The sequence below is a fragment of the Anopheles nili genome, chromosome 2, assembly GCF_943737925.1.
Source record: "Anopheles nili chromosome 2, idAnoNiliSN_F5_01, whole genome shotgun sequence".
In the NCBI taxonomy this organism is placed as follows: domain Eukaryota; kingdom Metazoa; phylum Arthropoda; class Insecta; order Diptera; family Culicidae; genus Anopheles; species Anopheles nili.
In genome coordinates, this window is record NC_071291.1 from 23,748,481 (window position 1) to 23,767,377 (window position 18,897).

At 50.9% G+C, this 18,897-nt stretch overlaps 4 protein-coding genes across 4 annotated transcripts in view; 1 reads left to right on the forward strand and 3 right to left on the reverse strand.

Moving 5' to 3' along the window:
* Nucleotides 1–302: 302 nt before the first annotated feature.
* Nucleotides 303–5,337, forward strand: LOC128730410 (organic cation transporter protein). Its single transcript, XM_053823456.1, has 6 exons — nucleotides 303–536; nucleotides 3,049–3,210; nucleotides 3,293–3,747; nucleotides 3,818–3,986; nucleotides 4,051–4,340; nucleotides 4,408–5,337. The coding sequence occupies exons 1-6, from the start codon at nucleotides 322–324 to the stop codon at nucleotides 4,965–4,967; spliced, it is 1,851 nt and encodes a 616-aa protein (XP_053679431.1). The 5' UTR covers nucleotides 303–321; the 3' UTR covers nucleotides 4,968–5,337.
* LOC128720008 (tryptase beta-2-like) lies at nucleotides 5,052–6,356 on the reverse strand. Its single transcript, XM_053813657.1, has 4 exons — nucleotides 6,065–6,356; nucleotides 5,701–5,814; nucleotides 5,303–5,612; nucleotides 5,052–5,225 (listed from the first exon to the last, which is right to left on the reverse strand). The coding sequence occupies exons 1-4, from the start codon at nucleotides 6,283–6,285 to the stop codon at nucleotides 5,052–5,054; spliced, it is 819 nt and encodes a 272-aa protein (XP_053669632.1). The 5' UTR covers nucleotides 6,286–6,356.
* Nucleotides 6,357–6,358: 2 nt separating this feature from the next.
* LOC128720019 (uncharacterized) lies at nucleotides 6,359–9,417 on the reverse strand. The gene is made up of 6 exons (XM_053813668.1): nucleotides 9,162–9,417; nucleotides 8,975–9,089; nucleotides 8,601–8,818; nucleotides 7,409–8,519; nucleotides 6,956–7,334; nucleotides 6,359–6,884 (listed from the first exon to the last, which is right to left on the reverse strand). Exons 1-6 carry the CDS (start codon nucleotides 9,302–9,304, stop codon nucleotides 6,760–6,762), a joined length of 2,091 nt encoding a protein of 696 aa, XP_053669643.1. The 5' UTR covers nucleotides 9,305–9,417; the 3' UTR covers nucleotides 6,359–6,759.
* A 2,374-nt stretch (nucleotides 9,418–11,791) lies between these two features.
* LOC128720031 (uncharacterized) overlaps nucleotides 11,792–18,897 on the reverse strand; it is a 91,924-nt gene continuing 84,818 nt past the window's right edge. Inside the window, exons 3-4 of the mRNA XM_053813679.1 lie at nucleotides 12,178–13,839; nucleotides 11,792–12,101 (exon numbers count right to left, since the gene is read on the reverse strand). Of these exons, the coding sequence (XP_053669654.1) occupies nucleotides 11,792–12,101; nucleotides 12,178–13,839 (1,972 nt within the window). The remainder of the gene's footprint in view (nucleotides 12,102–12,177; nucleotides 13,840–18,897) is intronic.

Genomic DNA, 18,897 nt, shown 5'->3' on the forward strand with positions numbered 1-18,897 from the left:
GGCGCGCTTCGAGGGCGCATACATAGTTTCCGGTTTCAAACGGAGCGTGCTGAATGGCGCAACGGTGTGCATACTAAGCGGGGGAAACGTAAACAAAACTGTTGCTAATTCGAATCACTAAAAGCGGCGCAATTTTTCACAACTTCTCGCGAGGCGTACCCGTGCCGATATCGTTCGAAATTCAAATGATTGCGCCCGGCCAGCGGTGAGCGGTTGTTTGCTTTTTTTCGCGTGCGTGCGTGTCTCGTTGGCCCTGGTGCAAAAACTAGTGCAGGGTCGCGTTTGGTGACGGCAGGAGTAAAGCAACAGAGCCCAAATACCATGGGACACGAGCAGGACCATGGTGCATTAGGCGATGGGAAGCACGCAAGCGACACCGAGATGCAGCACCAGCAGCTGGCACATTCACAGTCGGACGATTCCACGGTCCAGCTGAAGAATGGCACGGCAAAACTGACCGTCCAGTCGGCGGGTGATCTGAAGCAAACGATCCTCGACGGGCTGGAGAAGAAAGGCGATCGGGGACTTTGGTTGTGGTGAGTGTTAACGGTTATACCGGAGTTCGAACCGGTGCAGCGGTGCCTAACACTGGCACCTCGTTGGTCCTCGGGAGAGCTAGGAATGGGTCACGGGTGCGAGTTGCGTTAGCCAAAAATATAGGCCAGATTGCAAAAAAAAACGGCATCTGTCGTGGGTGGGAATAAAAATAAATCCTTCTCCCCGTCATCAAACACGTTGTTATCTACGCACGAATGGCTGGTCGCGTAGACGTATCCGTACGGGAAATCCCTCGCTTCGGTGAACGAACGAACGAACGAGAGAACTTGTAACCCCCCAGACACACACACACAAATGAGCGGGAAAACATAAAAATACATTTTCTCCCCCAAGGTCGCAACGGAAAAGCGCAACGGCTGGTCTGTAGAAGGAAAAAAAAAATAGGGCCACGCAAGCGAACATACCACCACCGACACGTTCCGGGCACGCAACACGTGCGCGTGTTCTAACGAGAACGCCCTTGCCCTTATCGACTGCTGGAAGGGGGGTTTTCTATCGACGAAAGCGAAAGAATGTGAAAGTAAGCGTGGGCCAGCAGGAAAACTGGAAAGTCTCGTAGATTTAGAAAGCGCACCCGCGGAGCCCTTTTCTTTTTATTCCTTTCTTTCGCCACCCGAGCTCGAGTTCACTTGAGTTCAGTTCTAGCGGGTTGCTCAAGTGTCTGCCTTAACTAAGCGCGGTAGAAAGTGATAGAGCAACCGATAGCCCGATTGCAATCTATCGTTCGACCGTAGGAGATTGTACGTTCACAAGCCACCGGGCGTTTGGTGCACATTTTGAGCTTAAGTTATCACCAACCGTTGTGCGAGAAGTGCCCCACGATTCCGGACGCATTCCGCAAACGGTCCTAAGTAAGTGTTGAAATGCTGTGATGGAATGTTTGTGGAAGAACAGTAGGCCAGAACGCACACTGCTGACCTTCCGCGGGGGGTTGATAAGGAAACGGCTCAAAAGCGTCCAAAGAAAAAAATGACCCAGAGGACGAGAGTCTAAAAAAAGGAACCTAACGTCCACCGAGCGGATGAGCGCTAAGAATCCGCCCCGCTCGGGAATTGAAAGTTGAAAACGTGCACTAATAACGTAAATGGTTGCCGCCAGTTGAGTTGGTAATTATCACCGAGCGAGACATGAGACCGCGGTTGTGCGGCTGTTTTGAACCGGCACAAGAATACGTAAACAATTGCAAGTTTAACAGTTTGACCTTTGCCTTGGCCGGTCCCGGAACGATGGCCCTATCACGATGGCCCTTTTTGTGGCCCTGGCACCCTGGCAGCCAACGCTTGCTCAAGCGCCTCCTTATCATTCCGTGGCTCCTGCCGAATGTGTGCCCTCGAATGCGAACCAAGCTCATTTCCCGGGACGGAGTTTGCTCCACCATGCATACCACCGCCGAAAAGCATCGCTATCTTTCCATGACAAAGGCGATCTTCGACGGTGGCACGTTATCAATCAAACCGTCTCGCAGCCGACTTCGACAGGGAAAGCTCAACCGGAGCCACCATGGGACGCATGTGGACGAGTGCGGGCGACACAAAAGGATTTGCGCTGATTTTGGGCCGGTTGAACCTGTCACGCGCAATCTTATCAACACCGAACACGAATGGTTGTGGCATCGATAACGCGCTGTCGGTTAAATTTGGAACAGCATCCGGCGGGAGTGCTCCCACAAATGAACGATGCTACTGATGGTCACTTTTTTCACAACCCACCCAAGTGCGCGCTAATGACACGCTTTGGCAAAACGGCATTACAGCGGGTTTGCGCACTCAACGGTACGCGTTTTATCAGGGTCACGTGTCCGGATGGCCTTTCGAGCGGATTTTTGCCAAGGGCAGTCACTTTTATCGGTCCATCGGCATGCGTGACAACGCGCGAGGTGTTTGCCTTCCTGACATGGGACGGAATAAATTACCCGCGGTTTCCAAAACCGACCATCGGCGTCGGGTTGTGTGGGGAATGTCAGTGTCATACTTTTTTTTGCATCCAAACGTACCCTGTTTGTTGTACCGCATTTACCGGATTCATTAAAACAATCTGTTCGGCAGTTGGCAACGTGTCGGAAGATCCGTTTGTCCGGTAGAAACTTTTGATCGCGATAGCGAACCAGATAAGCCTCGCTGTGATGCATTTTATGCTGGAGCTTATCATGCCCCCTTGCGTAAATAAAGGTATCTTAGTGCTTTCTTTATCATAGGCACATTAGCATCATTAGTACATAAGAGGTACTGCTCTTATCTGATGCGTGTTATCTGATAATCTCGCGCCAAGCACCGGTTATCGTCCGGTTCCACGAATGGTCCACTCCACCGTCTGCGAATCTTAGCGTTTCCGTATTGCTCTGCCAAGCAAGAGCCAATCTAATGCAAGTGCAAGATAAGCGTGTTTGGGTTCCCACTAAACGGTTCAACCGACATGGTTTCACAGACTTTGGCGCCTTCTGTCCATCACCCGTCTCAAGCCGTTTGTTGTGGTTTCGTGTACCATCCACAGGGTCCTGTTCATTCTCTGCCTGACGCCCAACATCCTCAACGGATTCCACGTGTCGTCGTACGTGTTCCTGGGCCAGCTGCCCCAAAACTACTACTGCATGGTGCCCGAGTTGGTACAGGCCGGCTGGAGTCATGACGAAATTCGTAGCATCACCTCACCAACGTAAGCCACCGAGCTGGGCGCATGCAACCAAACAACAACAACATCAACAACAGAAAAACCCCATCCCATCCATTTTCCACAGTGGCACCGCCAAAAACGGCACCTGCACGATCTACACCTGGAACTACGGGCAGCTGAGCGCGCTTAACTACAAGGATGCCCTCAGCTACACCCAATCGCACCCACCACCAGCTGAGGTGAACTGTCTGGCCACGGCAAACAGCGGTGGTTGGCATATGCACTACGATCAACCGGAAGGTGTCTCGATCGTGCCCGAATGGGATCTGTTGTGTGAGCGTACGGCTCTTCGATCCACGGTTCAGGTGGCCCTATCGATCGGGAAGTTTGTGGGTGCGTCCACGTTCGGTGTCCTCTCGGACAAGTATGGGCGGAAAACGAGCTTCTCGATCGCGGCCACGATGTACATCGTGGCCGGGTTGTTGACGACCTTCTCACCGGTTTATGTCCTGCTGCTGCTCGGTCGCATTGGACTGGGTGCATCCGCTTCCGGTGTGTTCTATCCGGCGTTTGCATTGCGTAAGTGATGGCCCCACACATTTCACGCACGGATTCTATCTGACGAACTGTCGAATGCTTTCTTCCGCAGTCACCGAGAACATTGGCAAACGGCACCGGTCCTGGATGAGTATCGCGTTCAACTTCTCGTATCCCCTCGGAATGCTGTGTTTGGCGCTGGCCGCCTACCTTATCAAACCGTGGCGGGATCTTTCGCTAGCCCTAACGGTTCCGTCCTTTCTGCTCGTCATACACCTGTAGTGAGTATGCTAAAGTCGGCGTCCGGGAGTTTAACCAAAAACTCATCGAATCGACACCTTCCAGCTTCCTGGTCGAGTCCCCGCGGTGGTTACTCAGCAAAGGACGTGAACGGAAGGCGTACAGGATGGTGTTCGGACATAGCGCCCCCCAGGAGCTGGTTGACAGTGCGGTGGTGCCGGAAAAGACCCAAAACCCGGACGAGGAATCTCAATCGTCAGCCGTCCCATTCGGAACACGACTCAAGCAGTCCTTCAGCGAGTTCACGAAGCTTTACGGAACACCGGTCCTTTGCCGACGGGCACTTATATGCCATTTCACGTGGTGCATCACTTCGCTGTGCTATTACGTCACTGGTAGGTGCATCGCGACGATGCAACGCGATTGCAGTCGGTCTAATCGGTTTGCATGCTCTCGTCCTAGCCCTCAACGCGGACAACTTCGCGGCCAATCGGAACGTGTACGTCGCCACCACCGGCTCGGTGGACATCGTGGCGTACATCCTATCGATGATCGTGCTGGCGTACTTTGGCCGGCGCAGTTCATCCTTCTGTTTCTTCCTTTACGCCGGCATTTGTCTGCTGGTGGTGTTGGCTCTACCACAGGACAACACGACCGCACTCGTCACACTCGCGATGATGGGCCGGGTCGGCATTACGGCAGTTTACGCCATCGTAACGCTACACACGGCCGAACTGTTCCCGACCGAAATCCGCAACACGGCCCTTGGTATCTGCTCGACCATGGCACACGTTGGCTCGATCGCGGCACCATACATCACGGATCTGCTCGGCCGCTTCGCCTGGTGGATACCGACCACGATCTGTGGTTGTGCGGTGCTGCTGGCCGGTGCCCTCACGTTGCTGCATCCGGAAACCCGCGATGCCGCGCTGAAGGATCACGCACAGCAGGAACAACAGCACCACGGTGTGGCGGTGGACGAGGAATCGGATGAGAAGGAAAAATCGATCGCAGACCACTAGCTAGCGGGCACAAGCGGCTGTAATCATTTAAGGCTAGCCAGTAAGACAGTGTAAGGATTCGTTGCTGTTTATCGGTTCCATTCATTAAGGAGCACCTGCGATGGAATTCAACGGGTAGCGCGTTAGATAGTAAGCGACGTCGGTGTATACACCAGGCGTTCCGGACGCACCGCAACCGACACCGTACGATATGACGCCACGCAGCGCAAAGCGGGAGGAAAACGGCTTCCGGCACACGTACCCGCCACCCGAGTCACCCTGGCCACGTTCGAAACGGAAGGAAAGAGCAGTGAGTAACGCATTTTTCCGCCGGCGTTTTCATCCGGTGCACTCACCTTACACGCGTCGGACCGTCCAATGGCGCAGAACATTCCCGAATCGGGTGGCGGGGCGACGACGGCTCCCATCATTCCAGTGCAGCTGCTGTGTTCGAGGGCCAGCACCGTACCATACCGGAGCGTTGTGCTGACCGGTCCGTCGTACGATTCGGAACCGTACCCGAAGATGTAGCACAATTCTCCGTTGACTGGCGTGCGCTCGCGGACGGTCGGTAGCGTTAAGGACATCGTCGGGGTTCCGGCACGATCAGCATCCGTAGGCCGTAGGGATGCCCGCAGCAACGCAATGTCTCCAACCATGGTCACGCTACGGCGAAGAGAGACGAAGCAAAAGAAAAGCGACTACTAGTGGGACGGTGGGTGCTCTTAGAACCAAGGACATTTGAAACACCTACGGGTTGAACGTGCGTGATGTGCGCGTTTCGACGATCGGGAAACGTTCGACGGTGCTATCGTTTAGCTGGTGGCCTCCGAATTGTGCGACGATCTGCGTTTGGTTGCTCTTCGTCCTGGCGCGTGAAACAGGACAAACGTGCGTGTGAGAGTATTGTCTACCGAACCATTTGCTCACATTCTTCACTCCCGATTATGCGGGACGTGCTAGAAACGGTCGCGTTTTTCAATCTCGCATGTAGCGATAGCATTAGCGGTAAGCTTAAGGTCAGTAAAGATAGAGGTACATCAAAGAAGTGCTACGTTGGATTTTCCATCCGAACACGTGAACGATTCATGTCCACCGCACCACGGGACGGGACTCACAATGCAACGATACAGTGGGCAGCCGTAAGAATCCACCCGCTTCCCAGGTGAGTCCCGCCGCAGAAGTGTGTCCACTTTTCATCGGCCAGTTGCAGCGACACGGCAAATGGGAACGTATCCTTCTGCTGCTGGACGGATTCACCTCGAACGATTGCTTCGGCGGGGCACGCGAGCCACGTCACCAATCCTCCTGCCAGCACGATCACTAAGCATTGCAGCATACCCGCGAAGGTGTACTGACGATCCCACCCGCGTTGCACCGGGCGACAGAAGTAACACGTAGCACGTTCCACTTTCATCAACTAGCGACTCTTTATTGAATGATATTCCAACGAACTTTAGCGACTGCGGCGTCTTTATTGATGGGCCAAAAAAACGGCTGTGTCAATAAAACATCCAGCATCAATACCCAACGTGCCTCGTAGTAAAACAAAACGGTTATTTACGGCACGGCCAGATCCAGATATTACTATTATTTGTTCTGTTCGAAATGGTGCAGCTCGTTGCGCTCCGATCGTTTCATATAGACTCATTCCTTCCTATATATTTATTCCATTTAAGCTTCTACCGAATATAATCAAATGTTGATGAAGGCAACAACGAATTCAAATTCGTAGCATAGTAATACTTGCAGTATTAGAATGCAGCATATGAGATAGATTGGACTACACTAACATATTAGAATAAACAAAAAATTATTCGCTAATGGATAGAATGGTTATGTGCGTCAGTTCTTCCTGATCTGCATTGACCTTCGCCTTAATCGTCTTGCCTAGAAGCGTTTTAGCGCTTTTCGCACTCACTCCAAGGACTTCCGGATCTGTAAAGAACAAGCGGATGAACAAGCGTAAGGGAGTTCTTTACAACAAAAGCTAAACGACATGTACTCACTGTCGACGAAGCATTCGTTCACGTAAATTTTCCGCTCCAACCCTGGCGGGTAACGGCGGCATTCGGGGTTTCCTTCCAGCTCGCGGGCAATACCGATGTCGAGTAGATAGCACTGCTGCACACCATCGTCCGTCAGCATGATTGGCATGGCCCGGCACCAAAGCTCTTCGAATTTGACCAGACAGGCATGGTCGGATTGCTCCGGTATGTACGGGTTCGGGTCGCTGTTGCCATATCGATCGCAGTCGTTCATCAACTTTGCATACCGCACGGAGTCCGCTTTCTGCACGACGCACAGCATATTGTTTTCTTGCAAATCCGACGCTTCCACTATGATTAGCTCGATGTCCTTTCCGGTAGGTAAATCATTTTCTTCAATCTGGCATAGGGCAAAAAAAACGATATTGTTAGGATGGGCACACGCTAGGCGATCGCATGATTGCGTTCACTTACATCCTCTGCCGATACCGGCACGTACGAGGCGGGATCTGGAATCTCGTACTTCGCGGCTGCCTGCGGGACCTCTTCTTTACTAGCTAACTCTTTTATCTTCTCACTCAGTAGGTACAGCTCCTGTGCATGACGCATGTCAATCACTTTCGTAGCGTTCTCGGGCTGTCCCTTCCCCACCTTTGTCAGTTCAAATTCGACTACGTCGACAACGCCATTCAAAAAGCTGAACACTGGTGGCGAAAATGCCGACACACCGTCGATCGATGCGACATGCGTGTAGCAGGTGGCGTATTTGATCTCCGGATCGGGAATCTCTTTCAATAGCTTCCACTCCAGCGTGTGAGTGTTGCCGAAATCGGGATAGAACACGGTCACGTTCGCGCCATCCACCGACTTCACTACTGCGCGATAGTAATCCTCATCAAAAGGTGCAAAAAAGATGTCGTCTTGCTTCGGGGCAACCAGCAGAAATTCCTTCACACTCCGGGCGGACTCGATGGAACGTTTGACCACGTTCAGGTAGCCGTTTAGGGCTCCGTGTGAGCTCGTTTTATAAATGTACAGCATCGCATCCGAGATGTACGTTATTTTCACGTGATCGCCCTCTTCGGGAAATGGCGCATACTGGATGGTCTTACGTTTGCTCGTGGGTGCAGCCTTTAATTGCATACGCTTTAGCAAACTCGATACGTCCTTGTGCATTCCAGTTTCTGTCGGTTTGATGACGAGAGCAGACGGGTTCTGCCCTGGTACGCCATTGACCGGGTGAACGGGAGGCTCATCATTTCCGTTAGTAAGGGCGACCGTCTCATCACCTTCATCTTGTCTACGCTTCATGGCGAGGTTCTTGAGAACATTCGTCGGTACGTTGCTTATGGTGTTGTTCTGCTTCTGTTTTTCGGGAGCTTGTCTCTCGCTCTTTTTCTGCTCGAGTATCTGCCCACTGGCATGACCTCGGTAAGTCTGTTCATTCTTCGGCTGGATGAGCGGGTCTTTACCCCAGCTATTTATTGCTGACTGATTAACGTCAGGAACGGCTGCTGGAGGCGGCTTTCGCAGCTGATTGTTTGCATTCGGTGGACTGTAAACACACGTTACTCGAACCAATCTCCTGCGAAGAAACAATGTTCGGGAAGGCTAAAATATCATCGTGCAATGGTGCTAGCGAAACAATGTCTCGAGCGCTACTTACGGCATACACATGTTCCTATGTACTTGCCAATCGTTTTGCTGGCACATTTCACCGCAGTACAGTGCCCCACAGACAAAACACTGAAACAGTGCGCCCTCCCTTCGACAACTGGTGCAAGAGTTCCACATTAAAGGTAATAACTTCGGTGATGAAGTAAATTCTTCAGGTTTCGTTGGCTTAGGTGTTGGACGTAAATCGAGTGAAGAATTTTGTAGCGACTTGGCGAGCAAAAAAAAAGAAAGAAATACATTAAAAACATTCGACTCTTTAGCTTCATCCTTTCTGATGTGATGTACAACCGATGCACCGCACCGATGCACCGCACGGATGCATCATTGCATCCACATTTCACGATCGCGTAAACACAAACTTACTTTGGCACTTTTCGCTTGGGCTTTCACAGAAGGTTTTATGTTCCATTCGTCCAGCGATACTACCTGTAGCACGTTGGGATTGCCGTGCATACTAGCCTTGCACTGTAGGGCATTCCTGGAAACGTGTGGATGCAAGTATTGAAGGTTAGGCTTGTATCGTATTACACCCGGCATGCTTGAAACTTACTTGGTGTATTTGTACTTAATGTATACATCCGTAGGACTATTTCGATCTATGAACAATTGGTCTAGCAAGCCAAATTTTTTAGCTTCGGTTCGAACATCCCACGACGGGTCGACCAGAATTAGTTTAAAAAAGTTTTGCGACATTTTCCGCACAAATTGCCTAAGTTAGCGAGCAACAATGTTGTCGAGAGCCGTATGAAGCTAATAAAGGCCGCTAAAGCAACCCAGCAGTGACACATATTCTCAAGGTAAACAGAACAAAGGTGTGCGCAACAATTCTTTGAATCATTATCATCAATTTCAACCATGTTACGAAGGTGCGATACAATAAAATTTCTTCAGACCTATGACTAAACAAAGATTTTTATCACATTTTATATTCGGTTTTAGACTTGAGCTGAAGCTTATATTCGCTGTGACCAATTGCTTTGCCAATTGTCAAAATATGCGTCATAAACCGATTTTTTGTACCACACATTGCTCGTACTGTTTATCAAACATTAGGCATTCCACTAAGTTGAACGTCTAGCTGAAACCATGAAACGTGCAACACGACCCATAAATGTCTATTTTCGCGCCACGTTGCATAACGTTTATTACCGTTTTGTCGATCAAATTTGAATGATGATTTAAGATTTTTCAAATAGATAATGAATATTTTTATGAGTAATTTCAAAAACAGATAAAATTTGGAATAAATTCAATAGTATCGATAAATAATGTGATATGTCTAATAATTGATCGATGATAATCCACTGTTCAAACTCAAACATAAACGACAGAAAATCACGGCAATGATTTCTTTGTAATTTCAACCCTCATACAGAGTTGAGTAATATTTTAAGTGTTTTATCAAACCATTATCATATATATTCCACTTTCTTTTCAATTAGTTAAACGCAATTGTATATTGATTTGTCAGTCCCCAAGTAATACGCTGCTTAAACATTGCGACTCTCGAATTTATGTACAATCAATTTTTACAACGGTTTAATGAGGAAAACATGTCTAAAACTCATGCCCGAAAAGAGAAGAAAGCATGTCCTTTTCAATCGTTAAAAAAACATCGGTGTGTTGTTTTGTTTTGTGCGATTTACTTGTATTTTTGCTAATTACCAATTACTAACCTATTGCTTTACGTGCTAATAAGGGTATTTTGCTATCATTGATTCTTGCACATTTTACTGTCACGTCGCATCCATTGCGAGCGCAGGAATTGTTAATGCTTCACTACAATTTGGTTAAAAAACTATCTATCTAAAAATTTGCACTCTTCGCGTTTGTTAATAGTTGGCAGGCTCCACAGGAACGCTAAACCGTTGGCGGATCTGTTTGCCAAATTGCATCCGCCTCCATTCAGTCCTTTTTATCTAATCTTTCCACCGGCAAATAGGAGTGCATGTGTTGTAAATCCGGGTGAATATGATGATTGTCAACGGGACAACAGTGCTATTGTCGTTTAATTTCGTTAATCTTTAGCCCCGACATTGAGCCTCGAGTTCCTGTCTTGGACAGTATACTGTATATTGAGGTCGTGTGTGTGTGTGTGACCGAGAGGACTTTTTTTGTAGGAAAAATAGTATTATCTCCGATATTTCAGCATGTATTCCGACATAGTAGCATAGAATCTAATATTTAACATTTAACTATATTTCCGCATTGATAACTATCACTTACAAACGCATTGTATTGTTCGATTCTATCTTATTTGCACTTGTTGCTTCACTTTCGCGCTTATTCTACAATTGTATGCTTCAGTTCGCAGTTCTCATTGCGATGCATAATACCTGCCGCGAGAAAATGTGGAGTCTTCAATCGATATGCTCCGAGCTATGCGCTCTCGCTAGTTCAAGCACAACTGTATCGTAAATCGACTAAACTGATGCTGTTTCCATGAGTCTACGCCAAAAAAAAAATCACGTTTCATGACGCTACTTTTTATCCTCAACTGGGTTTTCTCGCTCGAAGCAATACAACAATAGCGATACCGTGCATATTTTTAGCTTCTGCTTGCGTGTAGAAAAAAATACTCCAAAAAGATAAGCAGTTCTAAATCACAGATAAAAAATCATGAATAACAATGAAGTAAAAATTAAGAAAAAGAACGTAAACTATGAAAAATCAAATGTGACTCCAGAAAAAGAAATGAAAACAAACAAAAAAAAAAGCTAACGTAAATCATTCCTGTGCGATGCTGTGGTCTAATATAGTTTGTCAAACTGTGATTCTATTGCCGCGTTAAGTTTGCATTTCAATTTTGGTTCATTTATAGCAAATTGTCAAAATCCTCTCAACATTCTACGAAACTTCTTCCGATAACATTTGCATGAGAGACGGCGCTTATACTGCACCAAATGTTCGTAACGACGGGTAATGTATGTTTGTAAAAATAATAATAATAAAAAAAACAAAACTTTAATCTATCATCATAAACATAAGCATAAAAATAGAATAACAAAAAAACCATTTCATAACGTATTTACATGAGGGACGCTGGGATGAGAAAAAAAAACTACGTGACAATATGCTGAAGTGGCTTAGCGAAAAGATTCGTACAGATTCGCGCGCGGGAGGGGGTGGGGGGGGGGAGGTGTTGGTAGGACAAGCAGGAAGGGACGCAAAGTTCGACAGTTACAGCATCAGTCTTGATCGGGACTTGGTGAGACGGCTCGGACCACCGTTCAGCGAGCCAGATGTGGCCGCAGCTTTGATCGTACCCGTACCGTCGCCATTCCAACTGCGAGACTTGGCCCGGAAGTGGCGGTACGCATCGCCAAACTCCGGATCCAGCATCGGCCGGTAGGCGATCGGATCGCAGAGCTCGGCGTGCGCCTTGAAGAAATCCTTGTAACCACCATGCAGCAGGTACATCTCGGGATAGTGAAGCGCTGGGTAGCTGTCCGCATTCAGGATGCGATCGTGATTGCGCAGGAAACGAGACCTGTACAGATGAGCAGAGCAGAGTGTTAGTTTCGACCTCATCTCTCACTGAGCAAGGGATGTACGATTGAACTTACAGTTTAGGACCTCGCTCGGACGAAAACTCGCAATGGAACACGATGATGTGGCGCCGCACCGGCCCATCCTGGTTTCCGGTGACCACCGGCGATTCAGCCTTAGACTTGATCAGCTCCTCGATGATCTGCTCCTGCGTGTAGAGGTTCTTCGCGCCCCGTATATGACCACCCTCGAACTCGTACGGGTACCGGCAGTCGATGATTTTGAAGCTTGCGATCTTGTCGTTGTAGCTGCCCCGTACCAACCGCGCCATCGTGTCCCCCGAGATCGACTTCAAATCCCGATGCTGGCCGTCCATCAACGGCAGCACGTACGATTTGCTGAAGTCCCCGATCAGATCCGGCTCGGACGAGGACCGCGACAGGGCGGTCATAATCTGGGCATCGTTCATCGAGATCGACTTCTGGTAGACCACCTTCTTCGGGACGGCCGCCAGGACGGTCGTGCGTGCTGGGCTATCAAAAACGCTCACGACAGTTGCCATCGAGTCCGACTGGGTTTTGCTGCGTTTGCTCTGCACCGGACTGATGCCTGGTGGTTCGGGCCGCTTGAAGCAACGCGTCACTTCCGCCGGAGAGCCCACCGTCGGGCGGGTTGCGAACGGTGTCAGGTTGTAGTTCTCCTGATCCTCCGTCGCGATCATGCGCCGACAGAAACGCTCCGGTGTCTTCAACTGCGTCGCGACAACACCGGCGTGTTGCTGCTGCTGCTGCTGCTGTTGCTGATGCTGCAGCTGCTGGATGTTCAGCTTGTTGTTGGTGTTCTCCGTCAAACTCAGGCAGCGCCGCACGAACGGTCGCTTCTGCTCGGGAGTGTTGCTTGTGCGCGTCGTCTTGATGGTGCCACAAATCAGCGAACTCAAGCCGCTGGGCAGCATCGTCGACTGCAGGGCTTGATGCGGTGCCGCGTGTTGATGCGACGCCCCGTAAGCTTCCGACGCGCCTTGCAGCTCGTCATCCTCCATCGCTTCCATGTCGAACAGCTCCATTTCGTCCATCGACTCCATCGAACCGGACGAAAGGCTGCTGTGCAGGAATCGGCTACGCGCGCTCGACGGTGAGGTGGAACTGTGCCGTGACATCGAGACCGAGCTCGCGGACGGCTGCTGGCTGAACTGGAATATGGAGTGCGATTTTGGCGCGATAAGTCCGGAGCTGCCACCGGTGCTGCTGATGGTGCTGCTGCTGCTGCTGCTGCTGTGGATGGAGCTCATCAGGACGTCGCTAAGGACGCTCGCGCCATAACCGGAATCCATCGAGTTCGGATCGTGATCGTCCAGCGGTCGTCGCAGGCGGTAACCCAGCGTACCGGTGGTGACCTGCTTGCCACCGACGATGGGCCCGGACGCATGCTTGATGCCGATCGGAATCGCCACGGTGGGTGAGTTGTTCTCCGACGGTAGCAGTTCGCCACCCAGCGGATCCTCCGGACAAAGCGTGCACGGGCTACACGGGCGCGGACTCTGCTGCGGGCTGTGGCTCTGGTAGAACGACAGCTCCTCCGTGGGAAGGTTGTCCTTGCTCGGTGAGCCCAGCATTTTGCAGCCATCGTCGTAGATAATGCGCTGGGGAATGATGTGTTGCCGGCGCTGGGTGCTGCGTTGGAGCTGTTCCGCCCGACGGGTTGCTGGTGATCGACCGGCGGAGTTGAGCGTGAAACGGCTGCAGGAGAAATGAAAAAGGAAAAACCCGGCGGTCAGTAAAGCGAAAGTGGCGTTTGTGCAATATTCTTCTTCTTTTTTTCTCTCTCTCGCACACTCGCGAAGGAATGAAACCGGAACAACCGTCCCCCCCTGGTGAGTCGGATTCGTCCTGGAGTCCGCTAATTATACCACGCAGTGGTTTACGCACACCGTGCCTCGTCGTCTCGAGCCAAGTACGCGCCCTTTTTGCTCCTTGTGTGTCTTCAAAGCCGGCCCTACTGACGGTGGGTTCAGTACCCCAAAGTCGCAACAAACAAATGCAGCCAACTGTACACGTGTGCGCGTGTGTGTGCGTGTGGCAATGACGTCTCAGCGCGCAAGGATCCCGCTACTCACTCACACCCGCCCAAGACGCTCTGTGGGACGCAGCAGACGGCGAAGGAGCCTGTAGGAGGTAAGCGCAGTGCAATTGGCTGGCGGTAATAACATCAGCAACAGCAGCATGCAGCAGGCTTGCCGTGAGAAGGTCACGCATCTGGCGCCGTCGTCCTAGCCCAGCACAAGGGACCCTTGGTCGCTTTCGTTTCCCCTTCGGTGTGCTGTCCCGTTTTCGCCCTCACCACCGTGCCGTGCCCTTGTTGGTGTATCGTGCGGCGTAGCCCTCAGCGTGTAAGAAGGGGACGTACCCACCGTAGTGTGAACTGATAATAATGCGTTCGCGGAGGCCGGAATATGGCTGGGGTCGCTCGGCCGCAAGAGTCAAATGGGGGTGCCCGTCGGAGGGGGGGGGGGAGGGGAGAAATGCACTAAGACCGAAAATAGAACCAACTCACTCGCTAGACTGGAGCAAACGTGGATGAAGGCGGAAAAAAAGGGGCCACACAAAACCCACGGTCCTAATGCTGGCTGGCGCGAGTTTTTCCCATTTTTCGTTCTCCGTTTCTTTCTTCCGAGTGCAGCGTGGTCCCTTCTGCGAGGTTACACACACATACACACGGAACCGAAACGCATGTGGCGCGAGAATTATGGCCCGCACACATACGACACACAACAGAGTGCACTCGACAATGCAGTTACTTATGTTGCTGTGATCCATCGAGCAGCAGCAGCAGCAGCAGCAGCATGACCGCAAAATGAGAGTCACACGAGACAGCTGAGCATAAAAGTGTCGCGAGCGAGCAAAAAGGTCGCATTAATAGCAGAGAAAAAAAAAGTGACAACGAAAAAACAACGAATGATCGCACCCCTCTCGCAGCAAAACAAAAAAAAACGAGGCTGAAAACGAAGAAGCAAACGCTCCCACCTCTCGCCCGGCTGGACACTCGGGCGGGCTCTGAACTGACCTAACGCAAGGAGGAGTTGCTAAAGCAAACAAAAGCACACAAAAAAAAATCCCCCAAACATCGCCACCACCAGCAGAGCACGTGCGAGATTGACCGCGGCCAGTTGCGCGAAAGTGACCCACCAGAGCAGAGGGGCAGAAAGAGAGCGCACACCGAAACGGTGGGAGAAAAGCTAAAACCCAAGGCTGGCCATTGCCAAATCTGGCGAAAACCACAACAAACCCCCAACCCCCGCACGCCACCCAAACGGCCAGGCCGCCCCACCCCCCGGGGTGGCTCGCGAATGATGGCGTAAAAGCAGAAATAGCGCAAAAGAACAGAACAGCTTCACACACAACCGGTAAAATTCATCGTAAACACAAATTTGCCGCCCACCTCTCGCCCGTTTCCACCCCTTCGGTTTTCTCCACCACCGCCGGGCTGCTTTCTCGCATGAATGGTACCGCGCGCGCGCGCCAGATGAAAGCGAAATTTTTCGCGATTTTACTATCCACGGTGGTTCTGGCGCGCGTGTAGAAGCGCCAACAGGTGCCACCCGATTGGAGAGCGAGGAAAACGGCCCAAACCGTGGGCAGTAGAATGAGCATACACCGTCTTGGAGTGCCCCTTCCACCCCACGTGGCCAACTGTGGCGTGGTTTTCGTGGAGCTAATTCCCAGTTCCATCATGACGGTGCACTGATTGAAGGAGCATGTAGGCATGTTCCTATCATTTTACCTATCACGTTTGCCGACCACATCTTCGATCGCGTAGCAGCAGCAGCAGCAGCAGCACGTGTAAGCGTCAGTGACCTCCCTATCGCGTGGTGCTTTTGTGGAACAGAGAACCCCTGCGCAAGGAATTCCTTCTAGCAGACGAGTCCTCCCCAACACAAGGGGTTGTGTAGGGCAATGGACTTCCCTGAACGCACAACAAGAGCAGGGTACCGTAGCTGCCTTCGCTTAACAGCCCCCGTACAGTCTTTTCTTCCTGCTTGTCGCCGTATGGGTCACATTAAGTCGTTCCCCTCAGCTGCACACGACGGAACGGATATATGCTCGACTCGACACCCAACAGCGGCGGTGCTTGGGCAGAAAACCCCATTCGAGATGGGCCTTTGCCGTGCAAACGCGCAGGGTGCAGAGCTCGCGATCAAGGCGAGAGTGCGTGAGCTGTCGTTGTGTGGGTACGCGCGTCCTGGCTCCAGGGTGGATGGGCCTTTCTTTGAGGATGTTTTCCGTGCGCGATCGTGCACAACAAAGGAACCTAGAGGCGCCCCCGTTTTGTGCTATGTTACGCCGGCAGGAAAAAGGGATCCCTCGTAAAGTGGGGAATTCCTCGTCAAGAGGGATCCATCGAGCCGCCCCTATCGATGTGTGTGGCCGGGTTGGAACGTGTTTTTCGCTCGCTAAGGCTAAACCAGCAAATCGAGACACGCAGAACGATCTGTGTGGTTTTTTGTTTTTGCTAGCGCCACAATATCCATTAGGTTTTAGTATCTTGCTGGATATCGCTTTTCTTGTTGGCTACCAGCTTATCTGCAGTGCATCACCCTTAAACTGGCCAAGTGAGCGATCCTTACCTGGTATGCTCCACGATCTCGAACACACCGTTGTCGTCGAAGTACATGATGAAGTCTGGGTTTGTAAGCTTTTGCCGACCAGTAACGAGTAACCAACAGAAGTTTTACAATTTGACAAGGAAAGTCTTTACCACACACGTGCAAACACATACACACACATACAAAACACGCACGCAAGAGTACACTACATCGATGTTGTACGAGAAACCGAGCTAGCTAATGATCTTCACTGCTTTTCTTTAAACGATCGCTAGCTGTTCGTGCTAGGAGTCATTGCTTGCATTTTCTTCGTTTCAATCGTCCGAATATCACACAAAGGGGATCACTGTTTTCGTAAGAGTCGTTTCCAATTCTAGGCAATAATTCACACCACACACCCGGTGACAGATTACGCACCGGCACGAACTAAATGCTCGAATTATGTTCCGATGCTACCGAAGCATGATCCGGATGTGTAAACGAGCGGGATCGATCGCGAGAGAGCTCACGTGATGATGATCATCACAAGAATGCGTGCAATCCTTGTGGCGATCGAGTCGATGTGTATCGGCCTGGCAGGCTCACTATCTCATGATCTAAAGCTGTGCCGCTGTGAACTATCCTCTGCCCTTAAAAAAAAAAAGGTTCAACAGTCTGATTTGCTAGAGTCCCTGCCGTCAAGGCGCTAGCCACTTCTGTCTTCTCTGAGACGCTGAACACGAGTGACAGGGCTGTTCAGCTCGCCCGGATGAGGTAGCCGGGATCTGGCAGGCTCAGCAAGCGACCTCTGCGTAGTCCTTTTTCGCTCTCATTCACAACGAGAAGCGCGCTCTCACGCGACCCTGGAGCCTGGTTCTCTCTTTTTCTCTGCCGGTTCGTTCTATCTGAACGCCCATTCTGAACCGTGCGGCGTTGCGCATGTGTTCGTTCGAGGAGTCCGCTCGCAGAGCCCAATGCAGCGTGATGTGATCAAGGGACACCCCTCGTGGACGGGAGGACGCACGGAGGAGCAAACGAGACAGAGCGCCGAAGGAAGCCAAAAACCCAACCACCATCGGGTGAAGCAGAACGGAACCGCGGCAGGAAAAAAGTCCCCCACGGGCACTTCGATGCTGGTGAGTTCGAGCGAGTGAGTCACGCGTGGCGCCGGCAGAGTAAGCGAACCAGCACTTGTGCGTTTGCGGGTGTGCGAAACGGGAAAAAAGGACCTTTCGGTCCTCGAGAGTGGGACCCTCGTTTGCTCATTTCTGCACACTACCGTAACAACAAAAAAGAAATGGGAGCAACATCCAATCGAAGCCCGTTGGATGCACTTTAGGTGCACACTAAGTGACGTTGTGAGCGATGCATCGAAAAAGGTTTCGGTGTCGTTGTAGCGACCACAGCATCACTTTGGATCGGTGCGGGAAAACAGCATGCGAGAAAAAGCACGATACTAGTATGGTTTGTGCGGAAAAGGGCCCAACTTCGAAAGGGCACAATCCATTGCGCTACAGGCTAACGAGAATCATATACCATTAGCATCCCTTCTCGGGACTTCTTACAAGCCCAAGATCAGTATCAGGCGCATACGTGCTGCAACTATCGTGCAGGATGCATTTTGAACCACATTGGGTACATGTTCCTCATTCCAACTAGATTCCAAATCTAATCCCAAGCGTAACAACGCCCAGAGTAGCTGGGGTTGTTGCTATAATCTCAGAAAACTGCACATGTATCAACGTCTTCGAGTTGGTAAACAAAATGATCGATTAGGCTCCAAGATTCTTCAAACCGAACTGGGCGAACGACCAGCGGATCTAGCACCAGCTTTTAAATGGTAGGTCTAGTGGTGCTGATGAACTCGTCGTGGAATTAGGGACAATCAAAACAAATTTAGCTCCGGCCGGGGTGCACCCATTGATAACCGCCGCCAAACGAGTAAGGTTGGGCGTCGAGGGTCTCCACTATCTCTGCTGCGCACCAAAAGAAAGAGAGTACAGCAAGATCGGGCAAGCGCGTTTGTTGGGCGGAAATTTTGATTAGAACTTGCGTGAGGGGCTGCCTGGGTGTGGCGGGTGCAATGGATGATGCGTTCGTTTCCTTTCTTCTGTGCGCTAATCAGCCAACAAGAAAATGACGGTTGACCAACGGTTTCGATGGGGTCTTGTGATAATGGTGCTCGCGCTCTCCTAGTTCACCAACGGACCGGGAG

Coding starts and splice junctions, on each gene's coding strand:
- LOC128720008 (XM_053813657.1), bottom strand. CDS start 6,285: ATGCTGCAATGCTTAGTGATCGTGCTGGCAGGAGGATTGGTGACGTGG. Junction 5,815..6,064: donor GCCCACTGTATCGTTGCATT/GTGAGTCCCGTC, acceptor TTCACGCGCCAG/GACGAAGAGCAACCAAACGC. Junction 5,613..5,700: donor ACATCACGCACGTTCAACCC/GTAGGTGTTTCA, acceptor TCTTCGCCGTAG/CGTGACCATGGTTGGAGACA.
- LOC128730410 (XM_053823456.1), top strand. CDS start 322: ATGGGACACGAGCAGGACCATGGTGCATTAGGCGATGGGAAGCACGCA. Junction 3,987..4,050: donor CTGCTCGTCATACACCTGTA/GTGAGTATGCTA, acceptor GACACCTTCCAG/CTTCCTGGTCGAGTCCCCGC. Junction 4,341..4,407: donor GCTGTGCTATTACGTCACTG/GTAGGTGCATCG, acceptor CTCTCGTCCTAG/CCCTCAACGCGGACAACTTC.
- LOC128720019 (XM_053813668.1), bottom strand. CDS start 9,304: ATGTCGCAAAACTTTTTTAAACTAATTCTGGTCGACCCGTCGTGGGAT. Junction 8,819..8,974: donor CCCAAGCGAAAAGTGCCAAA/GTAAGTTTGTGT, acceptor TTGCTCGCCAAG/TCGCTACAAAATTCTTCACT. Junction 7,335..7,408: donor TGCCGGTATCGGCAGAGGAT/GTAAGTGAACGC, acceptor GCCCTATGCCAG/ATTGAAGAAAATGATTTACC.